The 27423-nt window shown below is 37.7% G+C and overlaps 2 protein-coding genes across 2 annotated transcripts; both read right to left on the bottom strand.

Annotated features, from left to right (window-relative positions):
* LOC145786604 (vacuolar protein sorting-associated protein 35-like) lies at nucleotides 1-22540 on the bottom strand. The gene is made up of 17 exons (XM_082598291.1): nucleotides 22308-22540; nucleotides 21678-21801; nucleotides 21180-21362; nucleotides 18626-18731; nucleotides 18400-18519; nucleotides 17887-17970; nucleotides 13912-14021; nucleotides 8187-8283; nucleotides 7501-7649; nucleotides 6840-6935; nucleotides 6089-6200; nucleotides 5561-5713; nucleotides 5135-5257; nucleotides 4358-4537; nucleotides 3101-3340; nucleotides 2391-2534; nucleotides 1-1974 (listed from the first exon to the last, which is right to left on the bottom strand). Exons 1-17 carry the CDS (start codon nucleotides 22507-22509, stop codon nucleotides 1792-1794), a joined length of 2406 nt encoding a protein of 801 aa, XP_082454417.1. The 5' UTR covers nucleotides 22510-22540; the 3' UTR covers nucleotides 1-1791.
* Nucleotides 22541-22567: 27 nt separating this feature from the next.
* Nucleotides 22568-27216, bottom strand: LOC145786605 (putative ATP-dependent RNA helicase DHX35). The gene is made up of 2 exons (XM_082598292.1): nucleotides 24945-27216; nucleotides 22568-24558 (listed from the first exon to the last, which is right to left on the bottom strand). Exons 1-2 carry the CDS (start codon nucleotides 26102-26104, stop codon nucleotides 23643-23645), a joined length of 2076 nt encoding a protein of 691 aa, XP_082454418.1. The 5' UTR covers nucleotides 26105-27216; the 3' UTR covers nucleotides 22568-23642.
* Between the last annotated feature and the right edge of the window lie 207 nt (nucleotides 27217-27423).

The raw sequence follows: 27423 nt of genomic DNA, 5'->3' as shown, positions 1-27423 counted from the left end.
GTCGAGGTGTACGTTTTATTGCAAGAATGATATGTAGTTTCTACATTAACACTATGAAATAATCAAGATAGTGAAACATGAACGTTAATAGATTACCACGACAAACGACACATCTTTGACTCACACTCATTCACTTGTTGTTGCGCGACCTCATTATTGGGAAATTTTGTCAAAAATCAGATTTTTTTTTTGTCCATGCAGTTACTTCTTGGCCACGTCACCAAGGCCTAACATGAGCCAAGTGCCGAAACAAAAGTTCTGATTACGTCTTCCATGGCATATGGCTGGGGTGTGAACAATGAACATACATTCACCGTTGCTTACATGTAAAGAGAATAGATTTTCTGGCTAGGTAAAGTCTGCGCTCAGCATATTCAGAAATCACAATCCCAGATCAACCTTGTATCAAGAAATGAATTGTTCTTTCACGCTCAAGCTTTTAAAAGTCGCGCAAGTCGCAATTACTAAAACAGCTGGTTAAAGTCCATGCGGGTTGAGATAGGGGTCACCATCATCATTATAAATTCGCAACATGACGGAAACCACGAAATGGCTTTATGTAATAGTAAAAAACAGCCCCTTGCTGTGCGATTCAAGCAATTGAGCCACTGTGCGAATTAAAAGTTCGGCTTCGTTCACACGACCTGGTGTTGGAATCAGTTCGAGCCCACAACAAACTCAACAGTTGTCAACGGCGAGAAGTTAATCTGAAAACTTTTGCATGAAACCCGACAACTATTACTTCCCATGAATAAGCCATTAATAAAATATTCAATGAGTGTGTCGCAAAAACTGAACTTTGTAAAATTAAGTGGAGTAGTGCAATTGATTGAGTTTCGCTTTTAGCAGCATGATCGTTGCTTACTTCACTGTGTGAAGTAAGTGGAGTAGGCCCACAATGTTTCTCTATCAGACGACGATTGCAAAACGTGGGTAATCTAGGATAAAGCACCTGTTCTTTCTGAGCTGGATGTATTTTTGACGGATAATTAAATTTTGAAAAGGGGAAATCCTAACATGCTTGGTCGGCAAGGGATCTACCTTAAAATTTAAATCTATTTTGCATTTCACAATAACAACGCCAATCAACGTAATTTTACGGTAAGCGATCACGTAATTTAAGGTGACATCAAACAAGCATCAGCAGACGAAACATGAACATACGTTGTATGGAACTGATATAATATAACTTTTAAATAAGATGATAGGCCAGAAGGAAAATCTCCCATTTTTACATAATATCGTGAAGTTGGCTCAATGTAAAAATGTAGGTTTTTGAACGGTCATCACAAATCTTGTTCAAGGATGATGGAATTGTTTCTGTCTAAATTTCAGCAAAGACGGTCTCTGACAGAATAATTTCAGAAAAACAATGGCAACACATCTGAAGTTTGACGGATCATGGTTTTTCGTTTGTTAAACTTCACTTGGCAAATCGAAAATAATTACACAACAAAATATTCAAATCTATAAACAAGTCGCAACAAGAATCAAAGCCAAAAATTTAGGTTTAAACCATGGTAGACTATTTTGACTTCAATGAATTTGGAATTACACAAAAATAGGAACAAAATCATAATTTACTAACAAAAGTAACAAGCAGTAGCGAAGGAACTCAGCCAATCAGTGTTTTTACACAACATCTCAGTTGCCAATGTGTGTGGCAGCACTTCAAAAAATCTAATCGTATTTTTATGCTCATAATGTCATGAAGTGTTGATTTGATACGAAAATAGTCAAATTTCTAACAAACGGAAATCACGTTAAAGACAGTGATATTCGACCGAGAGATCACAAAATGACGCCATTGTAATCACACGACGCTTCGGTGTCCCCGCCCTCCATGCGGTTGCGTATGTGGACCAATGAGTTCTCGAAGTGGGTTTTGATCATAGTCTTATCATCGGATTCATCGATCTCAGGCATTTGCTCCTGAATTTTGGATATCAGTTGATTCAGAATATCCATGGTCACCTGCAAAGAAGGCACAAGAGTTTCGTCCCGACCAGCCACTGTTTGAGTAGCCTAACCGTTTCCGACTACCAGACAAAAGTTTTATTTATTTGCAGCATGACCTTGTTGCAGTTGGGTAATGTCGGAAGAGAACACGCGATTGAAGATTTGAAAGGGACCGGTGAGCATTTCAACAAAAAGTTTGAAAGCAGTGTGGAGATTGGCGTCATCTTTCATACTAGAAACTGTGCTTTGGGAGTTGAACACAAATAACTTGGTGATCTACTTAAAATACAGCAGTGAAATTAACTTTTTTAAGGATGTAGTTTTACCGCTGTTTTAGATTTTGTGACGACGCCCCTACCATTGGGTGTTTATGTCAATTTAAACCAACTTGAACTTTCTGGTGATATCAACTGTCCAACATGAGCACTCACCGCATCGCAACCGTGCTCGTAAAAATACATGTATTTGTTCAATATCTCAACGTATAGTTGAATTTTAACGGCAGCCTCCATGCATTGGTTAGCCGTCTTGATGGCTTTCTTCAAGCATTCCAAAACCCGCTTTGCGTCGTGCATCTGAAAACATGAAAATCTTTCCTCACTATTTTGTTTCATGAAGCTTTCGGTGGTCATGCTTGGATGAACGTATGTTGCTATGACGTATGAACGTACGTTGCAGTTGACTACAATGGTTGTAGTCAATTGTCGACACTGTCGATTTAGCGGCACTTAGTGGTAGTTGTTATTGGTTAGAATAGTTAAAAAACTAAATCAACAACTTAGTTGAAAGCGAAAGTTCGCGCAGTCAATTTCGTTCATGTCATGACTCATAGCCTCTGATAGTATACAAAACTTCCAGGATTAGGATTGTTCAGGGACTTTTAGTGTTGTTATTGAGTCAGAAAAACAAAACAGGCGTTGCAACCTGTGAAATACTAGTGCGTCAATGAATAGGTATTTTATGAACACGCATACACCTTCGTTCCTCATTTGAATGAACGAAGTCAGTGTTCGATGTACGAATAGAACAACACATCGCTGTCCGATCTACGAATAGCTGCAGAGCCTGGATGGGATAACGTGACTGCAACCACTTCACACGCAGCAGAATGAAGTCATTGCATTTTATCTATTGACGTCACCTGCTCTCCGTTCCCTTCGAGGATCTGTCCCGACCAAAATAAGTGAGCCACGTGAGCGACTGCTCTGGATTGGTCTGGCTTCTTGAGCAGTCGTGACGCCGCATGGGCGCATTGGGTGCGCAACGGCGCGTGGCTGTCTTCGCTGAAGCAGCGACACCGCTCGACGGCGCTAACGAGCAGCAAAACGGCAGCTAGCTGTGCTCGACTGTCCGATATCTCTTCCTCATAGATTGAAAAGGCCTAGAAGAGGATAAAGTAAGAAAAATCATATTTTTAGATTGATACGACGTCTGCAAACGTAGAATCAATGTAAAAAAGACAAATTTAGCCAACTGAAAAGAGCGAGTTTAAGTTAGGCAAGATTAACATATTATCCACGAGACAAAATATTGTTTAAACCGGTGGTTTTCAACCTGGGGGTCCCGAGTCGTTTTTCCCGGAGTCACAAAACGCCTCATAATCCAGTGTAATGTTCTCAATTCTTTTCTTCGAGAAAAGATTAAAAACTTTGTTTTTCGCAATCGACCATTTCTGGACATGAGGCTGTTCTATTGTTTAAGAAACATTCGATATTTTCCACAGAGTTCTTGTACGTTGCCTTGTGCAGACAGAAATTAACCAGTAACCACGATATTGTAAAATAGCAAGGTTAATTGGAATCCTGTATCAAATATGGATTTGTCAGTATCGTATCTAACTACATTCAAAATGTATGTGTGTAGTGTAGGCTACTTTGTTTGATAGTTTTTTTCAGTAACGTTCCACGCATTTACAAGTTTGTTAAAAAGATGCAGCACCAAACACCTCACTGAAACTAATTTCAATAAATCCATAAAGAATTGCTACAACTTCAAGCAGTAAAAATGCAAAAATGTACCTTTTATTCAATTTTTTTTCTCCTCTAGCCAAGCTTGCTAGGGAATGGAAATAATCGGAGGAAATGCAATAAAAGCGGTGACAACACCGCAAAAAGATGTTTTTGATTTCAGTAGTTCATATTACTGTAGAACAGCAAAATGAGACATAACTGGTCGTTGGCATGAGTCAAACTTGGTTAAATTTTGCGTTAAATATGATTTTATGGAATATTTTTATGAGGGGTCACGAGGCTACGTTGATTGCTCTGAGGGAGTCGCGGTGCAAAAAGGTTGAAAACCCCTGGTTTAAAGCAATGCATTAAAGTGGCCGAGACACGAACAATCTCGTTTCAACACCTCAAAATGACGACATCTTCCAACACATTGTGATCACTGATACCTGAGAAATGAACTCGTACGCTACAGCTTCGTGGTTGTCAAACTGGAGTTCTGATGCGCAGAGTGCTCCTTGGATGAAAAGTCGCAGTGGGAGTTCTGTACCTTCTCCTTGGGTCAAAGTGTTGATCACCGAACGGCAATATTCAAATATCTTGTTGCATTTCTTCTCCCATTTCGGATCCTGAAACCAAGCAAAGTCACTCGACGTCACAGGACAAACATGTGTTGTTACTTTCCAAGAGTTACTTTTTAACAAAACGGGAAACACTGGATGATCGCCCACTCATTACCAGCTAAATATGTCGTTCAAATCACGCAATATTAAAATATAGACACCATCGGTACGCAAACAATTAGTTACCATAACCTTTGCTAGTCTGCTTGGATACCACAATTACTTGTAGCGGGTACAAAGACAGGGGTTCGACACCGTGTCAAGTCATGCCAGAGACTTTTTAAAAACGACACGGAATCTCTTTCCCACTTTAAAGAAATGAATTCAGAGTAATAATGTACTCAGCTGCGCCTCGGTACGGCAGCACTGAAACTGTCTGCCTAATAAAGCGCTGAAAGCAAGCACTTAGCACCACCTACCTCTCGCTCACACATCCGAGGAGTCGCCTTAGTGACAAAAAAGTATCTGTGGTGACTAACCACTTAGCAAAACCAAGAAAACAGTATTCGTATAAAAATTAAAAGTATACATCTTCTTGTTTTTTTGTGACACTGTGTGTTATTAAATCACCAGCACAAACAAGAAAAATGTGCGTGAACTTACTTCGTCTGCAATTTCTTTGTATCGGACAGCCAACTTATAAGCGGAAAATACTAAGGCGGGAAGAGTGAATGCCATCCGCTTGCCGCCTCCCTTTTCAAAATGGCCGCGAGAAGTGCTCAGAATCTGCGAGAAACAGTTTTACGTATATACAATGATCATATTGACTATTGAGCAACGTACGGGTGAAGCAGATTTCACTTACAGAACGCACTTGTTCTGTGATGAGGAAAAGATATCGTTTACAAGCTGTAGAACTCACATCCAATGTAAGGTATGGTCTTTCAGTGTACGCTTAACCAACGTTTACGTAACTCATCTCCGCAGAGAATGACGCGTTACGTAAATGCGTAATCGGATTTTTACACGCATTACGTTACGTAAACATAATCTATTTCTAGCGCTATTTCTAAAACTCGGATACATTACCAAATATTGCTGGTCAGGGATGTCGGAGTACAAAAGATGAATGAACTGGCTGATGAGGCATTGTTCCTCCACAAAGTCTTCCATGTCCACATCTGATGGTTGATCGGTTTGGTCTTGCACAAGAGGAGATATCAACATCAACAGTGAATCCACCTGAACAGAGACGATTGATAAACCATGTCGCAGCACTTTTCATGAGTAAAGCAAGACTTATATGCAAGATGGTGCAAATACAACTTTCGAAAGGTCAAACAACCAACAAGCTAAATTAGTGTGTTTGTGCTACTGAAGAACTGGTCCAAAAGCGGTGGATTACTATGATTACTATTACTCCGTATTACTCCTTGCTATTACTCCGTATGACATTGGCAAGAACTAGGAACTTTCGTCAATACATTGGAAACGTATTTTAGCCAACATTTATTGCGCCTTAAGACAATTATTCTCAGTCTTGATGCAACATTTTTGACACGAGCTGTAAATCAGACTGAACAGTAAATATGGCGATGTTTTATTGGTGTAACAAACCTGTTTTGAGGTCGGAACAAAGGTGTCCTTTTCTAATGCGTTCATGAGCATCTTGATGCCGATTTTCTTTCTCGAGTCGTAGTCCAAATGTTCGTACAATGGTGAAAAATATCTAAGAAACAGGAAGGTGAGGCAATGACAAGTGGACAAAGAAAAATGTCAGGAAAATGAGTCACGGTATAAGTTCAACAATCCACCACATGGATAGCTTACAGTTATTCTTGAACTTTTCACGAAAACAATTATTTTTATGCGCTTTGGCATGCGCACAGTCGTAAATACAAAACGTCACTAAGTAAGAGGGTAAAATTTAAAAGAAATGAAGAGAGCTTGATATCCTACACACCGTTATCTTACTACCAAATGCAAACGTTGACTTTTTGAATTATCTATACCAGTAAGAAAATTGACAGCATAAGCAATGGGCGTCTAACAATTTATATTTGCGGGTTAAACATATAATCATAGTGGCCTTCATAATTATTACTAATTATTACGGGGATTACCAAAGCATTTACAAAATCAAACAGACGTTATTTTCTCAGTTAAATGTAGTTCTGCTGATTTTATCACATAGTAAGCTATCAGCATGCGATGCATGCTTCGGGTCTACAGACTGTATCACATTTATTTGCATTGTTCAAATATTATTCTTATCAATTTAGCAATCTTCACACAGTTTTCACACAAGTCATGGCGATTAAAACCTTGTGCAAGTGTGGCTGGACTTAAAAGACAGGAAGCAACTCACTGCAGCTGAAGCACGGTCAAAATATTGTTGTAAATTTGTATAGGAACTTCCAAGAAGTTATACAATTCATTGCACAGTGCGCTTCCACCTTTCACTCTGAAAAAGGAATAAAAGATGATGAAAACAATTTATTATTGTTAAATGAAACTATATAAACTATAAACACATTTTGCGCCTGCTGTCGAAATTTAATCCTATTTTACACAGCTTTAACATCGCAAGACGAAACGAAAGAAAAAAAGCCTTAAGAGCTGGATTGATGGTAGATATTGCTGACTACCAAGCGTAGTGATGTAACGCCTGACCGATGATGATCGAAAAGATTTCGGTTCGACACCCATCAGGAGCGAGCGGTCATGTGTTGGCAATTCACTTCACTCCATGCTTGAAAGTGGATACAAAGACTGGCTTCCTTACCTTTCTGTTCACTTCATTCAAATCATGACGTAATCGAATCAACTGCTGGGCGTAAGCTCGGGGATACATAAAAGGAGCTCAGACAACAAAATCCTTCATTTTTACATTGATTCAACGTCTGCAGACGTTGACGTTGAATCAATCTAAAAATGACGGATTTTGCTGTTTGGGGCATGCTTGATTGAATTGTAGAAGCTGTGACATAAAAATAACATAAAATAACGATAAAATAACATCAACTCACGCTTCGACATTTCGCTTCCCAAACAGTTCCATCGTCGCCTCATAGACTCTATCAACGTAGTCCACACGGTCGGGGTAGCACTTGAAAGCAAGCTTCACCAAGGCGGTTTGCAAGGATACTACATCTTCCAGCAGCATAGTAGTTCTCACCTTAACAAGGGGCGAGCAATGCGGTTACTCGGAGAGAAAAACCCGTCATTTTTACCATTGTATCAATGATGTAAAAATGACGAATTTTGTGTGAGCTAGTTAAGCAAGTTTCTCAAATGTTTAGATTTGACCATATTTTTGCTGTGATGGTGTATGATTCTTTGGTATTTCTTTTAAAAAATATTTTTCTTATAGGCTTGAAAAAAGCTGTATGACTAGCCGAAAACGTTAACTTATTGTTTTTTGTTTTTATAATGTTAAATGTAGTGTTGTTGCTGGGTTATGTCTGTTTAGTGTTTATGATATATATTTCATTTTTCAAAACATTGTATTTCGACTTCGGTCGGACGCATAAACTTAACCAAATATTTGTCATCATGCTGCGTACAAGTGATGAAAACGTACGTTTTTTTAACATAGATTTCGGTTGTATGAACCTGAAAACTTCCATGTTAGAATTTCCCTAAAAGTTTTAACTGATAACAAAAAAAGGAAGTTTTTATTTAAAACACAAAAACAGACAACAAAATGGCATACATCTATGATGTTGGCGATTTCCTTGGAGAAAATGTCGAACAACATAATTTCGTTAGGAATCCCAGATTCGTCATCACGGCCGGCAAACTGAGCTAGTCTGAACCAAGAATGCAAAGGATGTTACTCCTTCAAACGTATAGTCAGAACTTGTAAATAAATGTGAACACAAATTAATATAGTGTCGGGAGAGAGTATGCTTTCTTGTACCAAAGAACAGGCAAGACACAACAATACAACAGGGTTGAGCATTATAACAATTTATTTTACATATTTACAAATAGTTTTAAAAACAAACGCTAGACTGTTAAAACTATTTGTAAATATGTAAACACAAATTAAGTTTTTAATTAATTTTATTTATTTATTTAATCCAACTTGTTCAATTTGAATGTTTTTCAACGAAGCATATCGGATATTGCATTGCCGAATGGTGAGGGCACTGGTTCGACGTCCCAAAGGGCGTCAGTTCGATACCGCTGCAGAGCATGCGGTTCTCTTTGTCAGGACACTAAACGGCTGGCCCGAGTAAAACCTTGTGCAGTGCGGCACAAGGTTGGCTTCCTTGATTTCTCGTCTACTCAGTAGTATTCCAGTTTTAATCCAGTGATGTCCCCGTTACGGAGGATGGCCGGATCCACACACCGTAATCGCCTTCACACCCCGTCTCCGCATCGACCTCTCTAATCTAACTGTAAATCTTCAACTAGCGGGCGTAAGCAGCCATACACAATAGACCTCCCCAATCCCCGGACTTTTTTTGTTTTCATTTATATTGTGACTTTTCTGCATGGGTTTTCAATGCTGATTTCAAAAATATGCATAAAATGTTTTTTCGATCAACGTCTGGGAAGCTATTCGCTGTTGCTTAGCAATGCTTAGCACGCATGACTGATTTTTGTTAATTTATTGCCAAATGATACTAGAAAAATGGTGAAAGTTGCTGTCAAGGGGTTTTTGGGGGTAAGGAGTTCAAAAAACATATTAAAAAGTGTCTCAGAGCAACAAAAAAAGGTTTTTAAAAAATTGATACGAACAGTCATGCATGAATGATTTTGTCGCAGTCGCTTCATTCCTACAACAAGATGTATTCCTTAGGCACCACAAACGTTAAATGCCTGGAGTCATATACAGTATAACGTGGAACCGATCATCTCAATGTAGCTAACATCTGGGTACCCATTGCACTTGATGTTAGAATACACGCTTCATTGCTCGGAAAGAGCTCTGATCAAGTGCAAGATGGTCACAGTCCGCCACAATTTCAATAGCATCTCTCAACCAGCATAATGTAGTCTATGCATCTAAATCATGTGGCAAAAAATGGATTAAGTCAGCTGAACTTAACGATAACCTTCTGTAATGCATTTCAGGTTTCACTATTGATCAGTTAGCATTTTCTACTTGTATCTTGTATGATTATATAATGTATTGTATACACTTCTACTGTCTAATATCCCGTGTGTATTTATGTATCCATCATGAAGCTGAGGAAGAACAAACAAGACGTTGTTTACAGATAAATGCAGATTCTCAGTCATCTACCTCAGGACTTAATTTACTCTCCTCGTCATCTTCCCAGTAAATTAAGTCGAATCTGCACTGAGAATCTGCATTGATCTGTAAAAAATGTCTTGTTTATGCATCCGTATCAAAAAATAATAGGTATGTTATTTTAAAAATCATTGGGCTGTTAAGCATACTAGGAACAAACATACATCATACTTTATTACCTTTATTCGATTTTTCAATGCATAATTCTTGAAGCGTTTTAACTTCTTTCTATCAAGGGGTCCAAGAGATGCTGGTTGCTTTGTTTCAAGTAATTTAAGAAACTGTATATCTTATGCCTTATCTTCTGGTAGCAATGTTTTGTTTTTGTTAATAAGATTTTCGGCATTCTTAGCAGATATCATAAATCGTGTTGTCAGTGTTTCTCGAAATTTAATTAGGGCAGCAGATTCCTTTTTGGCATGTTTGTAGCCTATTTCTTGTATTCATCAACCAAACGTGCCGCACAACTCCTGATGAAAAGTGCTGAAGACCAATCCATCAGTGCGGCTACGTGGGCGGACCACCAATGGAACTCAGAGTGGAAGAAGAACTCCTCAAGACTCCAAAGTTTCATCTCCGATACCAGCCACCATCCAACCGGAATGCATTTGCCAAGGAAGGCCTGGGTGCGGCTCAACCGCCTGCGTACTGGCGTCGGACTATTTCGCTTCAACATGCACAAATGGGGGATGGCTCCATCCGCGATCTGTGAGTGTGGCATGGAGGAACAAACCGTAGACCACACCATCTGTAACTGCGCCATCTACCATGCGCCAAATGGTGTGCGTGGTCTGCGTGAATTGGATGACGAATCAATTCAATGGCTGCTCGACACCTGCCCAAACATCTAGACCGCGTCGCCGCCACTGCCCAAGGGTGGTAAAAGGCAGAGCCCCTCGATCCTTGAAGTGGCGAAGAACAAGGTTCAAACGAAGAAGAAGAAGATCAACCAAACGAATAATTTTGTTTTGGATATTTTGTTTTGTCATCAGTGGGATGCATGCAGGCTGCCATACTTTTGCTAGACATACTGCTGTATCCCAAGCTGCAAGCTTCCCACTCTGGTGGTTACGAGGATTTAATTGAAGATGATATATGCATTTCTGAAGAACATCTCCAGTAGTTGGTCTAAATTGTCCTTCCTTAAAATGTTTTAAAGGCTGCAAATTACCAAGCAAACCACCATTGTTCATTTTACTCTTCCTCAGCTCCATGATGGATACATGAATACACACTGAATATTAGACAGTAGAAGTGTATACAATACGTTATATAATCATACAAGATACAAGTAGAAAATGCTAACTTATCAATAGTGAAACCTGAAATGCATTACAGAAGGTTATCGTTAAGTTCAGCTGACTTAATCCATTTTTTGCCACATGATTTAGATGCATAGACTACATTATGCTGGTTGAGAGATGCTATTGAAATTGTGGCGGACCGTGACCATCTTGCACTTGATCAGAGCTCTTTCCGAGCAATGAAGCGTGTATTCTAACATCAAGTGCAATGGGTACCCAGATGTTAGCTACATTGAGATGATCGGTTCCACGTTATACTGTATATGACTCCAGGCATTTAACGTTTGTGGTACCTAAGAAATACATCTTGTTGTAGGAATGAAGCGGATGCGACAAAATCATTCATGCATGACTATTCGTATCGATTTTTTAATAACTTTTTTTCTGTTGCTCTGAGACACTTTTTAATATATTTTTTGAACTCCTTACCCCCAAAAACCCCTTGACAGCAACTTTCACCATTTTTCTAGTATCATTTGGCAATAAATTAACAAAAATCAGTCATGCGTGACAGCGTAATCTGGGTACTTAAACGGTCATAACTCTGGTACCGATTGTCCAATTTTAATAAAAAAAAATTTAAATTCTTCAGCAGAAGAAATGCTTTCAGATAATCTAGATATCAGCATACTACCGTAGGTTAAAAGTAAAGGGGTTTTAAAGAGGATTTTTGTAATTTTTTTGAAAAGTTGTTGCTTAGCAACAGCGAATAACTTCCCAGACGTTGATCGAAAAAAAATTTTATGCATATTTTTGAAATCAGCATTGAAAACCCATGCAGAAAAGTCACAATATAGATGAAAACAAAAGAAAATCCGGAGATTGGGAGGTCTAATACACAGTAGGGTGGGTCGAAATTTGGACTTTTTCTCCGATTTCATTGCTACAAACTTTTTTTCTTGCGAATAGTCATAAAACGACATTCCTGAAAGTTTGAGCTTGATAGGACATCGTCTTCATTTCTAAAAATCGCGATTTATAAAGGTATATACCTGAAGCGATTTTTTCGAGGGTTGAAAATGCATTGCTTTTAATAGGAAGTTGTTTTCACGAGATTTGAAAACGTCATAACTTACTTAGTTCTTATTGTAAAAAGATGATTTATGCGTCAACAGATTCAATACAATTAGGAGAATCCAATTCATTGTGTACTGACTCCGAAAAATGATGACGTCATCAATGACATCATTAAACAGTAATTTGCAAATAGCGATAAAACTGATAATCCTACATGCTTCATCTCTAAGTTATTTGATAATGAATTGATGTACTTTCCAAACATAAACATCATGCTGGTACTTGATGACGTAATTGATGACGTCACCTACATTATTAAGATGAAACTGTTAAGATAGAATCAAGAACAGGTGGCAAGATTTTTGTTCGTGTAGAACACTACAGTGTTGTTTAGAAACCTGGAAATCAGTATTTACTGTAACTGCTGTCAGTCCAATATCATGAACAGCTGAAGATGTTACAAATGCTCTCATGGACTGTATCAAAAAATAGTGTCAAAGTAGTTGCGTGTGATTCCGTGAATGTAAACACTGGATTTAAATCAGGTGTGATAACTGGACTGAAACAACGCCTTGGTCATCGTGTGAGTTGGTTTATATGCATGTTGCACAGTTGCAGCCAATGAGTTACCCCTTCGACACGTCTTCGCTACATTAGATGGACCTAACAGTGGTGACACACCATTTAAAGAGCCCATAGGAAAGCTTCTAAGTAGAGTTGAATTTGAAGAAGTCAAGCCTTTATTTGTGCCTGTGAAGATGGGGCCAGGAAATCGTTTGCTACCGGAGCACATAGTAAAAGATCTATCGACTGATCAAAGATACTGTATCTGCACGAGATTACCAATGTCATTAGGAATGGCTATGTTTCATCTAAACTGATGTACGCAAAGATTGGTTCGTTAATTAAATAGTGGTGGCTAAGTTTCGCTTCACGTTGCTACAAACTATACATCAGTGATCACAAATTGCCAAGTAATATTGCAGAAAACTTGAAAATAATTGTTGCGCATATAGTCATTCAATACGCTCCATGTTGGTTCAATATAAAATGTGAACCATTGTACAAAGACGGACCAAAGCATATCCTTAAATCATTGCAGTGCTGTTCACTTTTGCATGATAAAATTCGAGACATTGCGTTGAAATATGTTAAAAAGAATGCCTATTTTGCACACCCGGAAAGGCAGTGTGGAACAAATCTTTGAAGAGCAATATTGTTGTTTAAAATCAAGCGAATCATAACTAATTGATAACGATCCATTATCTATCACAAACACGCAATATTTTCCAGAAGCCATCATACTGAAATGTAATTTAATAATGTATATGACGTCATCAATTACGTCATCAAGTACCAGCATGATGTTTATGTTTGGAAAGTACATCAATTCATTATCAAATAACTTAGAGATGAAGCATGTAGGATTATCAGTTTTATCGCTATTTGCAAATTACTGTTTAATGACGTCATTGATGACGTCATCATTTTCGGAGTCAGTACACAATGAATTGGATTCTCCTAATTGTATTGAATCTGTTGACGCATAAATCATCTTTTTACAATAAGAACTAAGTAAGTTATGACGTTTTCAAATCTCGTGAAAACAACTTCCTATTAAAAACAATGCATTTTCAAGCCTCGAAAAAATCGCTTCAGGTACCTTTATAAATCGCGATTTTTAGAAATGAAGACGATGTCCGATCAAGCTCAAACTTTCAGGAATGTCGTTTTATGACTATTCGCAAAAAAAAAGTTTGCAGCAATGAAATCGATGAAAAAGTCCAAATTTCGACCCACCCTAATACACAGTCTTGCGTATTCAGGGCCATCAGTAAAGACATTCATTTTACCTGTCGATGAGAGCAACGATGGTGTTCTTAACATTGACACGTGGGTGAAGATCTGCGCACGCGCGAAGAAAACCTTGCAGGGTACGAAGATGGAACTCGTCGGGAAAAACCTACAAACAATTTATTGTTGGAGATAAAACAACAAACAAACAACTCGGTTTAGGCGCATTTAACCTTGTGTAGCCTGTGGACTCGGCTGTTTAGCATTCAACAATGTGCTAAGTAGAACCATATATCACAGATGCCTTGTGAAACACAATTCAAAAAAGTAATAGGTTGTTTCTGGATATTTCCGGAGTGCTGAGCAAGAATATGGACTCCGTTTTTATCTATCACACTCCATTTTTTATAATTTTGATTTCAAATTTTTGCAAAAATGTGTGCATTGCGCTATTGCAGGCGCTATCATGTCACCTTTGAAGTACAAGTTACTGTGTATAACAGAAAGTTTTATCAATCATGCTTTCCCGTAGTAGTGGTGGTATGTTATAATCTATATTAAATTCAATTTGGCTTTGTATGTTTACAATTACAACCCATGCCATTCGTATCATTGCAGTAGTGAATCTAAAAAATAAATTTGAAGGGGCACGTCACCAAGTGCCCCCCGGATCCGCTATTGCATACTAGGGTGGCCCTTTTTGAGGCAATTTTTTCATTTCAACTTGCCTGGGTGATAAATTTTTGCCCTAGTCCAAAATATTAATAAATCCAAAAATTTTTGAAATCTGACCCTGTTTAGACCCTGCCCCAACAGCATTTTTAAATCGAGCCCCTAAATCACGTTTTTAATGATAAAATTAGTACTGTTTGAGCTAGATATATGTTGTTGGTATTCATTTTTATTGTTTTTCCGAAAGGAAGACACTTGCATGCCTTAATTCAAGATTTGAACAACTTTTTATAAATTCATTTTATAGTATCAATGTAAATGCTTCTTAAATTGACCAATAAAGTGATATGATTTGTTTCAGAGAGTTAGGCAAAAGACAAAGTGATGAAAGCACTACTAATTTATTAACCAAGAAGTAACAGCGCATCGCATTTCACACAATAGAATCTATGTTTGCTTGGATTTTCTGGTGACGTGATACTTTTTCCCCATCCATGGCTTTTTTTTTCCTTCTATGGTGCATAAAGCTTCACTAATTTGTCGTTTTTGCTCAGCTATCCCCCCAGTTACTGTTGTTGTCAGTTTAACTCCATGTTCTACAGATTGAGTGTGACCTGGATAATTTAAATGAATAGGATGTTCCACAAATGGCTTAATGTTAATGTATGATTTGGTCAGGGGAGATTTGTTTGTCGTATTCAGGCTTCCACCCGGTGGTGGAAGATTTAGATTAAGTGGACGGGAAAGCAAGGAAGCCAATCTTCGTGTCAACCTTCAGGCATGCCTTCAAGTGTTCTGCCAGAAACACATCCGCATGCTCTTGAGCGGTGTCAAACCGGCGCTCTTTCAATTGCCATTCCAGTTCTCGCACCACGCGGCTGTGCAGCCGACAGAGAGGTTCATTCAAGAGAAGGCTTCCTTTTTTGTTTGAGAGGTAGGATATTGTGGAGCACCCACTGTCATATAGGCCTATGGTTATCATTTCTGTATAAGATGTTGCCTCAAAATTTAATTTGGGAAGGAGAAAGTCTCCTACTGAAGAATTTTGCGATTGACTTTCATCATTGGTGGTGCGCCTAATTTTAGAGATTAGTTTGACTGCATTAGCACTGATGGTTTTGTTATCATCGCCCAGCATTGCCAATAGCACATTTTCGGGATTTTTTTATATTTCTTTTTGTATGGTGCATTTGGTATCCATGAATATGTAAACCCTTAGAACTTGTGATCCCAAACTCAGCCAGCGAGAATGGCACAGTGGACCAATTTTGTTATTATTAATTAACTGTTAACTCCAGAGATGATCATGAAAGCTCTGATTTTGTCTACAACAAAATTGGTCCACTGTGCCATTCTCGCCAGCTGAGTTTGGGATCACAGGTTCTAAGGGTTTACATATCCATGGATACCAAATGCACCTTACAAAAAAAATCAGCCTTCTTGCAAAATATATTGTTGGCGTTTATTGGAAAAGTCACATTCAAGCTAAATATAAAAGTACTATCATGGATGAGCCGAAAAATCCTTTTCAAGAAATGCATTGCAAAAGAATCCATTCAATGGCAATGAAGTGCTCCTAGTCATTCAACAGAGTGTTCAACAAAATTACTTTTTTGCTCATCCCGAAAATGTGCTGTTGGCAATGCTGGGCTATGATAACAAAACCATCAGTGCTAATGCAGTCAAATTAATCTCAAAATTCTTCAGTGCGAGAGTTTCACCTTCCCAAATTAAATTTTGAGGCAACATCTTATACAAAAATGATAACCATATATGGCAGTGGGTGCTCCACAATATCTTACCTCTTAAACAAAAAAGGAATCCTTCCATTGAATGAACCTCCCCTGACCAAACCATGCATTAACATTAAGCCATTTGTGGAGCATTTCTCTTCAACTAAATTATCCAGGTCACACTCAATCTGTAGAACATGGAGTTAAACTGACAACAACAGTAACTGGGTGGATAGCTGGGCAAAAACGACAAATTGGTGAAGCTTTGTGCACCATAGAAGGAAGAAAAAAGCCATGGATGGGGAAAAAGTATCGTGTCACCAGAAAATCCAAGCAAACATAGATTCTATTGTGTGAAATGCGATGTGCTGTTACTTCTTGGTTAATAAATTAGTAGTGCTTTCATCACTTTGTCTTTTGCCTAACTCTCAGAAACAAATCATATCACTTTATTGGTCAATTTAAGAAGCATTTACATTGATACTATAAAATGAATTTATAAAAAGTTGTTCAAATCTTGAATTAAGGCATGCAAGTGTCTTCCTTTCGGAAAAACAATAAAAATGAATACCAACAACATATATCTAGCTGAAATAGTACTAATTTTATTATTCAAAATGTGATTTAGGGGGCTCGATTTAAAAATGCTGTTGGGGCAGGGTCTAAACAGGGTCAGATTTCAAAAAATTTTTGGATTTATTAATATTTTGGGCTAAGGCAAAAATTCATCACCCAGGCAAGTTGAAATGAAAAAATTGCCTCAAAAGGGGCCACCCTATTGCATACCATGTACCACATCCACAGTTTTCAGTGAAAACCATTCAATGCTTCTCTTTGTAACAATACATGTTGCTTTGCAAGGATAAATAAGCGATTTGATTAGTTTGGTTTTGAATTTCGTTGATTAGCCATGGACTTTTAAGCACAATATTATAAAAAAAAATTAAAAAAATCCTGACCTGATCGAAAAAAAAAAAAACCCATATTCAGAATCAGCGCCCCTAAATTTACAAAGTGCAACGTTACTGGTTCTTAAATGTTTTTAAAGTTGGAAATTTGTTCCACAGTGTAATATATATAATATAATTGTCAGGACATAATAACGGAGAGAGAATAGTATTCAACGAATTGGTCTTGGTTATGCAACTATTAAACGTTTGCAGCATATTATAAAAAAAAAAACAACGAACAGCAATAAATAAATATCCATATACCATATTGGCGGTGGGATAGCGAAGCGGATAAAGCGTTGGCTTTCCAATTATGCAAACCTGGTTCGACTCCCGGCTAAGCTGATTGTTGCAAACATCGCTCACCTCTACCTAGGGTGTAGTAAATTGGGTGGGCATAATTGCTGAAGGAAAAGCCGCCGTGAGAAAGGAACTGGCCACCCTACTCTTCTTACTGTTGATGGCTTAGTGTAATGAGAACCTTATCGCCTCATACGCGATACTTGAATAAAGCATGGAACCACCTTTACCTTTATTTATACACCAAACACAATTTCCGCAGATATGCACGCTAGGGATTAGATCAGTAACCGAGTAGAACCGATAGCGCCAATCAAAGAAAAATTTAGAAAACGTAAGCTGCTTGTCAAACACAAAAAGGTGGAACGGCCAAACATACTTGGATGATGCATTCCATCAGATACTCTTGTGCGATTGGATCGTTGCAGTTGACTACTTGCTCCAGAACACCGCTCAGCACCACCTTGCGGAAGTAAAATTGTTCATCATAACAAATACACTCGGACCTGATCATGTGACCCCTGACCTTTCGATTGCAATGCAAAACACCGAAAATTCAAAGCAGGTTTCTAGATGGGCCATCTAGAAAGCAGTGACTAGCAAGTGCTAGCACATTATTGCATTGAAGTAACCCTCAAATTATTCCATCATAACTTTGGTCTTCGTTACGCTTTTACGATTAAGTGCAATCTGTTTTATGCAAAACGGATATACTAATTTTTTAACATCAACCTACCAATCACCACATTACCGAGAGATTTTTATACCTGCTTATAAGTTTAACGTTTTTTAAAAAAACTATTATTGGTTATGAAGCAATATGGCAAGACTGTGACCCTGCGCCATTGTCAAGAAGCATTTTGATTTGATGAAATGCACACACAAAGCTCACCTTTTTGTACGTGTTCTCGTCCACTCCATCGAGCTGGCTCAACCTGACCAGATTTGTCCCGACCAAGATTCGAAGCTCCAACCTTTCGCGTTCACGTTTCTCTCGCTCTCTACTGTGGCCCTGAAGATAAAGTCGATGGATGAAGAGTGATAGCTGTTGCTCTTACAGTTTACTTCTAATCCCGTTTGAAAAATCACACAAGTCATGTAATCGCACCACCACTCACCAAGTGTTGCATTCGCACCCATAGCTTGTTCATTTCAGCAAAATTGAGAAGGATGAATTCAATGGAATTCCGCAAGGAAGACGAAGTATCCGCATCCGGCTTAGCCCTGCAATAAGGGTCTGCTACTATTCGGCGAGTCCGATTCGGCGAGTCCGATTCGACTAGTCCGATTCGGCGAGTTCCCTATTCGGCGAGAGCCCTTTTCGGCGAGTGCCCTATTCGGCGAGTTTTTGAAATTTTTTTACGGTAGCCTACCCGATAATTTCCTTTCAATCTAAGCTGTAGGAGTGTAGGTCACACATTTGTTGATCCAAACTAATCATTTTAACCATAGGCGCCTAAGCCGTGGGGGCCAGGCCCCCACGCATATTTCCGCGTGGGAGCAACTTTTTATGCGGCATTGATACATAAAACAATAGATGAACTAGCGATCGGCAGCAGAAAAACATTTTTAAATGCAAACCGCAACAGCTTCGCAGTAAATAATCACTAGAACGAGTAGCGATGCTACAATCCCACCCCAGACAAAAAAATCTGTCATTTTTACGTTGATTTAACGTCTGCAGACGTTGAATCAATGTAAAATTACTGATTTTGCTGCCTGTGACATAGTAAAAATCTACCATTTTGCGTCGATTCAATGTCATCAGATGTTGAATGCACCCAAAAACAACATAATTTGCTACGTTGACGCAGCGTGCGTTTAACTTAATGCGCTTGCAAACAGCCTCGCTGTCGCTTTCGAAAGTCGAAACCTCTGCAGAGAATTGTCGCGGCAGTGAATCGGTTGCTGTGAAAATGAACTTGAAGTCTCGGCCCTAGGTTACCACTAACCAACGTAACAAGGGCTGGTACAAACCGCACTGCCCACAGTCGCACAAGCGGCATAATCAATACAACAACGGACTCGCGCAAACTGCATGGCGCACACACGACCGTTGCCATAGAAACCCGATCAAAGGCGGGGGAATATGCGCATCTTTTGTTTCATCTGCAACACGAAAACGGGCGTATTACAGCGAATTGAAACTTGAAAGCTGGTCAGCCATAAGTTGCGATATTGTAGTGAAAAGGGAGCAGTGTCAAGTCGAAAACTTAATCAAACGTCTCTCTGTAACTATTTTTCAAGGGCTGTTTACGGATGTCAGCAACTTTTAAATTTATTAAAGGTGACGTGCTGTTGAATTGATGTAAACATGAATGATTTTGCTTTCAACAGGTATATTTTCAAGCATATGATCACGTTAGTATTTTCATTCCATTTACAGTATACCTTTTAGTAAACCTTTTCGTCTCTTGTTTCATGCTAATAAATCTAGTTCGTTGCTAAACTTTATGTTGTGCTTAGCTTAAAGAGTCGCAGTCCATCAACCGCTAGCCAACGCAGACGCATAGCATGTGTTTTGGTCGAGCTTTGTTTATAATAATTAACGGTAGGTCGAACGTAGCGATAACTCCGAGTGTGGCAATAAAAGCAATCCTAGTGTGACGACATAATTACGTCATCCATCTGCGTGACATTTCGCCGAAATTACCTTGCTGCTGATGAAACACGCTTTCGCCCCCACGGCTAAAAAAATAGTTAGGCGCCTATGATTTTAACTATTCAAAAGTACTAACTTATAGACATCAACATTATTTTTTTTGTAACATTTTCTTCGTTTTATTTTTCCTTCATATCTTAAATTTTTCTGAAGGTGATGCAACCTTGCCAAATTTCTTTCAACTCAGTAACTTACTTCGGTCACAAGCACGTTTTAACGTTCGCGTTTTGTCGCTTCTACCTTTTTCTACACCTTTGTTATGTTGACGTGAATTGTTTTTGATATCATGATCAGAAATAAAAACAACTGAACTGACATGACGAATTCAAGCACGTTTTAACGTTCGCGTTTTGTCGCTTCTACCTCTGCTATATTGACGTGTATTGTTTTTGATATGATGGTCAAAAATAAAAATAACTGAACTGACATAACGAATTCAAGCACGTTTTAACGCTCGCGTTTTGTCGCTTCTACCTTTGCTATGTTGACGTGTATCGTTTTTGATATGATGGTCAAAAATAAAAACAACTGAACTGACATGACGAATTTTAATTTAATAGTTCAAACATTTTCTTTTTATTCCTTTCTGCACGATTTCAACGTTTAGCGACGTTGAAACGATGTAAAAACGGCAATTGTAATTAGGCTACGGTACCCGATAATTTCCATTCAAAAATTTCAAAAACTCGCCGAATAGGGCACTCGCCGAAAAAGGCTCTCGCCGAATAGGGAACTCGCCGAATCGGACTAGTCGAAACGGACTCGCCGAATCGGACTCGCCGAATCGGGCCATTCCGCAAGAGTAGACAGCAGATTCTATCACTACAAGGCTTGAAGTTGACATTGATAAACATTTAAATCAAAGACGCAAAGTGGTTCGGCATTTTTTACTTAATCAAAGTCGATTTTGGCATACAACATCTTTATCTATCAGACTGAAAGAAACTATGCGCACACAGCACTATCAAGTTTTGGGTTTCACTATGAATAAACAGACATAGATTTCTCACGGTTCGTCGGAAACAGAGTCTGGCAAGACATTCTTTGTGCACTGTAGAAGGTAATTCCTCAGAAACAAGCCACGCAATGGGTGTTGCACTCCTCTGCACATTTCCACCAAATCCTTAAGAATGCCCTCACAGGATTCGGGTTTGTTCTTTATATAAACCACCCCCACTGTGACAAGAAGGTACCTGGAGACACACATTGGAGATTAGAACATGTTGGTTTGGCAAGGACCAACTATGTTTGTTTGTCGGTTTGGTTTAATTTGCATCAGGAGCTTAAGTCCTTGCATTTCCAAAACCAATTTCTTGCTGTTTCAGCGACAAGTTTCATCATAATTTTTTTTTGCATTTATAATTGCAAAGTGCAAAACATTTTAAAAACATCTTTAAAACCATCTCAACCGCATACCAAAGTCGAGCGCTGATATACATACTTTTTGTAAAAGTTCACATAAAAACACAAAAACAGCTTTGACAGAAAAAAAAACAAAAAAAACATACAATCTCGGAATAATGCTCCCTGCATATTGCACCAATTCATAAAGATTAGCTGCCAACTTTCCTTTTTGAAACTCATCGTTCAGATGCAGTTGCAAGTGTCTGAGTTCATCGCACACTGCCATATCTGAAAGATCATAATTGGTTGGGAAACACTCGTATATGCACAACACGAACCGCAGCATAATTGTGTCAGGAAAATTTTTTCTCAAGTTAAAAAATTGTTTTAAAGTTGTTTTCTTTCGTAATTTAGTTCATAAGTTGTGATATGTCATCAATAAAAGAGCAATTTCTCGCCTGTTTGTAGACATGCCGATACATTTTCTAAAATTTATCACAATAACTAGGATTGCTGCTTCATATTTAAGTAGCGACTTTCGCCTTTTTAACTTTTTGGAACGCTGAACTCTTTCATCCAATAGTTGGTTAATTTTTTACGACAAAAAAATTTAAAATACTAATGATTTATTTACACTATAATATATTATATTGTTTGAATAAAAGTCAATGCAGAAAACCGTATGTATTTTAAAAATTGGTTCAACCGTTGGAATTCATAAAGATTCACAATTTCATGCCATAAAATCTATCTTCAAAATGTTACGTATTTTCAATGAGATTGTAAAAGCTCACATAATTCATAATAGTTCTTCGGTGTTAAGGCAGATGTTTTCAGTTGGTTAAGTATATCTGAAGCATGTGACAATCCGTCCATGAGTTGATTCTTGTCAAGCTCCCTCTTCATCTGAAAGCTCTTCGTCTTCACGACCTGGAGGGCTTCATCAAGGAGCCTCTCTTGCTCCTCCACATTGACCACTTGTTGTCCCTCGCTCATTGTCAACGTCACAACAACGAGTTATAAAATAAAGATTGTTTCAACACTAAACATAAAACTGAACAAAAACCAGAGTTAAAAGCTTCCGTTCAAAATAAAGCAACATTTTTTCAAAGTTGCAACCCTGATCAATGTAACAACAAATCAATGACTTCAGATTTTTTTATACATTGCATGCATTGTGCCAAACGCTGTACGACTACAGCGAACACGAACTTTTCCGAGTCTTTATCCTCTGATATACAAGATTGAATGCAATAAGACGAGGATTTCATACAAAGAGAATCATAATTAATTTTGTGCCCTATTTTTCATGTTGTTGTTATTGTTGAACACGTTGCACTTGAAGTGACTTCTCGGCCAATAGTTGCGTACCTAGAGAGCAAATCAATCGTTTTTACATTGATCCAACGTCTGCGGACGTTAAACCAATCTAAAAAAAAACCATTGATTTGCTCTCTGGGTACAGATAGCTTTGTGTTCAAGTTAATTACTTAGCAAAACTTCTAATGTAACAGTCACAAATAAGTTATTCACAAGCATTAAAATAGCGGTACATTGCAGGATAGCAACGTCATCTCTTAAGCAACAAAAGCTTGTTTTGTGCGTGTCAAATATGTAATATTATGACCTGTTCAACTAATGGAAGAATGCTAAATAGAAAAGCATAACAAACACAAAATCAAATTGATAAAACAACCGAAGTAGAGAATTAAATAAATAAGTCCTATTTTATTAAAGCAAAAGCTTGCAGTTGCAAATCGAGGGACGAAACAATGAATGATTACTGACCTCTTGAATTATATAGTGGAGACTGGTAGGTTTATCAAAATTCACAATTCACTCAAAATTAAAATGTATGATACAGTTATAAAAAACATATCATGTTAAAAACCAAAAAAATATTCAATAAAATTTATTGAAAATTAGCTGAGGAAATAGAGATGAAATACTTTTGCAGAACATGGCGACAAAGAGGTTGCAGGTAGATTCATCTAATAGTCACATCTTTAGAAGCAACTATTTTAATATAACACAATAAAATGGTATATTTAACATTGAAAGTGTAATCATGTTAAACACAATTATACTTAAATAGTATTTTAACGTCAATGCACAACAAAAAATTCAAATCATGCAAGTCTCGCACGCTTTGCCTCCGATGGTAAATCGATCCCCCACTCATAAAAATGAGGGGCACATTCAGGAAGCCATTCTGGGTCTATAGTTGTGACGTTAGCTATAACAATCTTTGATGCAAACTGCATAGTGCTACAATACACAACCCATTTCGGGAGCTCTCTTGCTAAAACCGATTTCGGGTCTAGTTCAAGCAATTTGTTGTTATACAAACCATGGTAATAACCGTCGCTATGCAACTGAGCAGCGTTCATGAACAAACCGGTGACGATGCATCTTTGAATTTTGCTGATGTCATTCTTACAGGAGACCGTTTTGACGTTGAATCGAGACATGTACTTACACAACTGAGTTCTTATTTTCACAGCTTGTTTTAAACCTTGGTAGTTCATGTAAAAGCTTCCACACCAACGTTTCGTCTCGTTTCCCTCATTAACAAAGGAGTTGTAAACATTCAACAAAGTAATGAGATCGCCTTGCTTGACTGAAAATTTTCTATGTTGAACATTAGCTTTTCCTCTTTCATTGGCTGGATTAACAGTTATTTTTTGTATTTGCAACATTGCAACAATGGTTGCTATTTCCTCTGAGCACTCGTATTCTTCAGATAACAGCAGCATTTTAACATACATTGGATTGAAAGGAAATTCGGCTATTTTTTGTCCAAGCGGTTTTGTTAAATTTCCCTTTTGATCAAGAGCACCAAGAGCGTACAACAACTCCAAACCTCTGACCATGCACTCAGCTGGAGGTGGCGAAAGGAAGTCGAAATGGGCCACGTTGTCAACACCAAGCGCTTTCAGATAAAGTATCACAGTTAGCAAATCGCATCTTTGTATTTCAGGGACAGTGGCAAGTGGCAGTCGTGATAAACTGTCTTCAGTGAACAGTCTAAATGCCTTCCCTTTCCTAAACATAAAGATTCGTCAGAAAAAATTATCTTTCACATTGTAACTATCCACTGATATTAATGAGCAACAAATCAATACAAATTATAAACTTGCGTCAAAAAATTGCAAGCAACAAATTTAGTGCTAATTTGGGGAAAAATTGACTATTTTCACAAGATACAAAAACATGACCAACTAAATCTTTCAAAAGCCCAACACATTTTTTTAATAGCCGTACAACCACCGTTTTGTAAATATCACAATTATAACTAATGGAAATTACCACTGCAGCTGTTAAAGACCAACCTTCCAATAACTACCAGAGATATATTATAATAATAGCATTTCAATAAATGACTTATATAATATACATCAAAATTAGCAAAGAAAGATAATGACACCCACCTAAATCTTCCAGCACGGCCTGCTCGTTGTTGCAATGAAGCTTGAGATGTAGTTTGAACGGTTAGAGAGTACACGCCTGTCTTCGGATCACACATGTTCAGCTTCACATAGCCACAATCCACAACATAAACCACGCCTTCAATTGAAACTGAAGTTTCTGCTATATTTGTTGCCACAATAACCCTTCTTGTGTGTTTATTTGGTTTTGGCTCAAAAATTTTCATTTGGTCTGCAGCGGGCAATGCGCTATAGAGAGGAAGAACTTGTAAGTATTTTTTAACTCCTTGGTCACGGAGCTGACGCAGCCTTGATATTGTTTCTTTGACTGCTTTCTCTACTTCATCTTGACCTGTTAAAAATGCAAGAATGTCTCCGCTTTCTTCAGTTAGGTGTATTTGCAATACTGTGTCAATCGTAGTTTTAACATAATCTGAAACAGGGTCTTTGGTGTAAAAAACTTCAATAGGAAAATGCCTTCCTTCAATCGATATAACATAAACGCTCTCTTCTGAATCATGTCCTGTTTCAAAAAATTCTTTTATTTTTTCTGCATCTACAGTAGCAGAAGAGATAATTATACGAAGATCAGAACGCTTTGCTTGAATTTTTTTCAACAATCCCAAACAAATATCAGTGTTTATGCTGCGTTCATGGGCTTCATCAAGCATCACAACGCTATACTTGTTTAACAAAGGATCTGTCATCATTTCAGACAACAAAACACCTTCAGTGACATACTTTATCTCAGTTCGATTTGGGTCGGTACAATCGTCAAATCGAATAGCATATCCAACATCACATCCCAATTTGACATTTAATTCATCAGCCACACGACTCGCTAAAGTGACCGCAGCTATCCTTCTAGGCTGCGTGATAACGATACTCTTTTTTCGTTTTTCTGTCCACCCAGCTTCCAGCAGGTATTGTGGGATCTGAGTGCTTTTTCCTGATCCCGTTTCACCAACTATTATGACTGTTCTGTAGTGCTCCAACAAATACAAGATATGATTTCTGTATTGGAATATGGGCAAATTTTCTTTGTGCTTTATCATGGACAAAACCGAATAATGTACCACTTCCCCTTCTTCTTTTACCTCATGCTCCACAGGAACTGCATCACCCGGCTTCCAAAATTTTGCATTTTTCGAATAACGAGACATGACGTTGCTTTTTAAAAAACTAGAAAAACATTGGATATAATTTTTTTATTTAAAAGATTAGATTAGTAACAGATTCTGAAAAAAAAGTTGAACTTGACATCCACTTTTGTTGCAAAACGCTTTTTATAACAATATGTCAAATTAGTTATTTCCATCAGATTTTCAAGTGCTTCGATTTACAAGTGGACTGTAACACCAGGGAAAAATTTCTTAAATTTTAAATTCACACAGTTCAACTTTTTCAACTACTAATTTCACAGATTTAAAACAAATATACACACATTTGTATGACCATGGGTTTGACCTGCTGAATTATTGTGCTAAAATGACTAAAACGATGTCACATTAGAGTTTCAAGATTAATGCATTGTTTGCTTAGTTTTATTTGCTGACATTCGTGTCAAGTATGTTGATAAAATGATTGGAAAATAATTCAGCAACAAACATGTTACTGTAGTTACTAAACAGTTATTTTTGCAAACATTTCAGGTACGTATATAATTGTATATGTTAATATTCATCACAGGTCACAGCGTGAAACAAAGTGTTAAATGGGACATTGATCTTTTTGTTTACCACTTTAATAAGTAAAAATTATGCAAAACTAACTTTATTACATAATACTTCAATTAGCGTAATGCATTAATTCACATGAAATCAATTAAAAAGTTTACTTATCAATCCATGAAAATATACATGGAAAGTTTGTTACCACAATCATATCATTCACACTTGACACAATGCTAAAAACATCAAATGCAGTGAGAAAATCGCAGTAGAATGCAACTAAGAACTTATTTATATATGGCGTAATAAGGTTTCTAACAGCAGTGTAAATGCAAAAAGAAATTGGAGGTTTCTTAAATCTAAAGTCTTTCAATCAAGTTTATTTATGAATATGCGGAGAAGGGTTTCAAAAAGATATTAAGACACAGTCAAATCTTGTTAAACAGAATTTCTTATTATTCAGCATAAATATTCTAAGACTTTTTCTTTACTTCTGAGAGTAAGCCTTGAAATGACAAACATTAACCAAAACAAACATGTTCGAGTTAAAAACATCTGCCTGTACTACAGAAGTGAGTAGCTGCGAAACAACACAATTTAAAAATAAATCTAGTGTGGTTTTGGCTTGTGACCGTCAACGTAAAAGTTTCGTGTTGCAGATGGCAGACGCACCACTATCCCGTCTAAACTTTTGTCTAAGATAATTTGACATGAAAGTCTTGAGTTTTCTTGCAGAAATGGAGCAAGATCTAACATATCTTCCTCTTCTTCATCAATTTCATTTAGTTTATCAAAATGAGTTTCTACATAAA

This window comes from Aplidium turbinatum, chromosome 17, assembly GCF_918807975.1.
Source record: "Aplidium turbinatum chromosome 17, kaAplTurb1.1, whole genome shotgun sequence".
Taxonomy (NCBI): domain Eukaryota; kingdom Metazoa; phylum Chordata; class Ascidiacea; order Aplousobranchia; family Polyclinidae; genus Aplidium; species Aplidium turbinatum.
The sequence above is the reverse complement of the archived record's forward strand: the minus strand, read 5'-3'. Positions and strand labels throughout refer to the sequence as shown.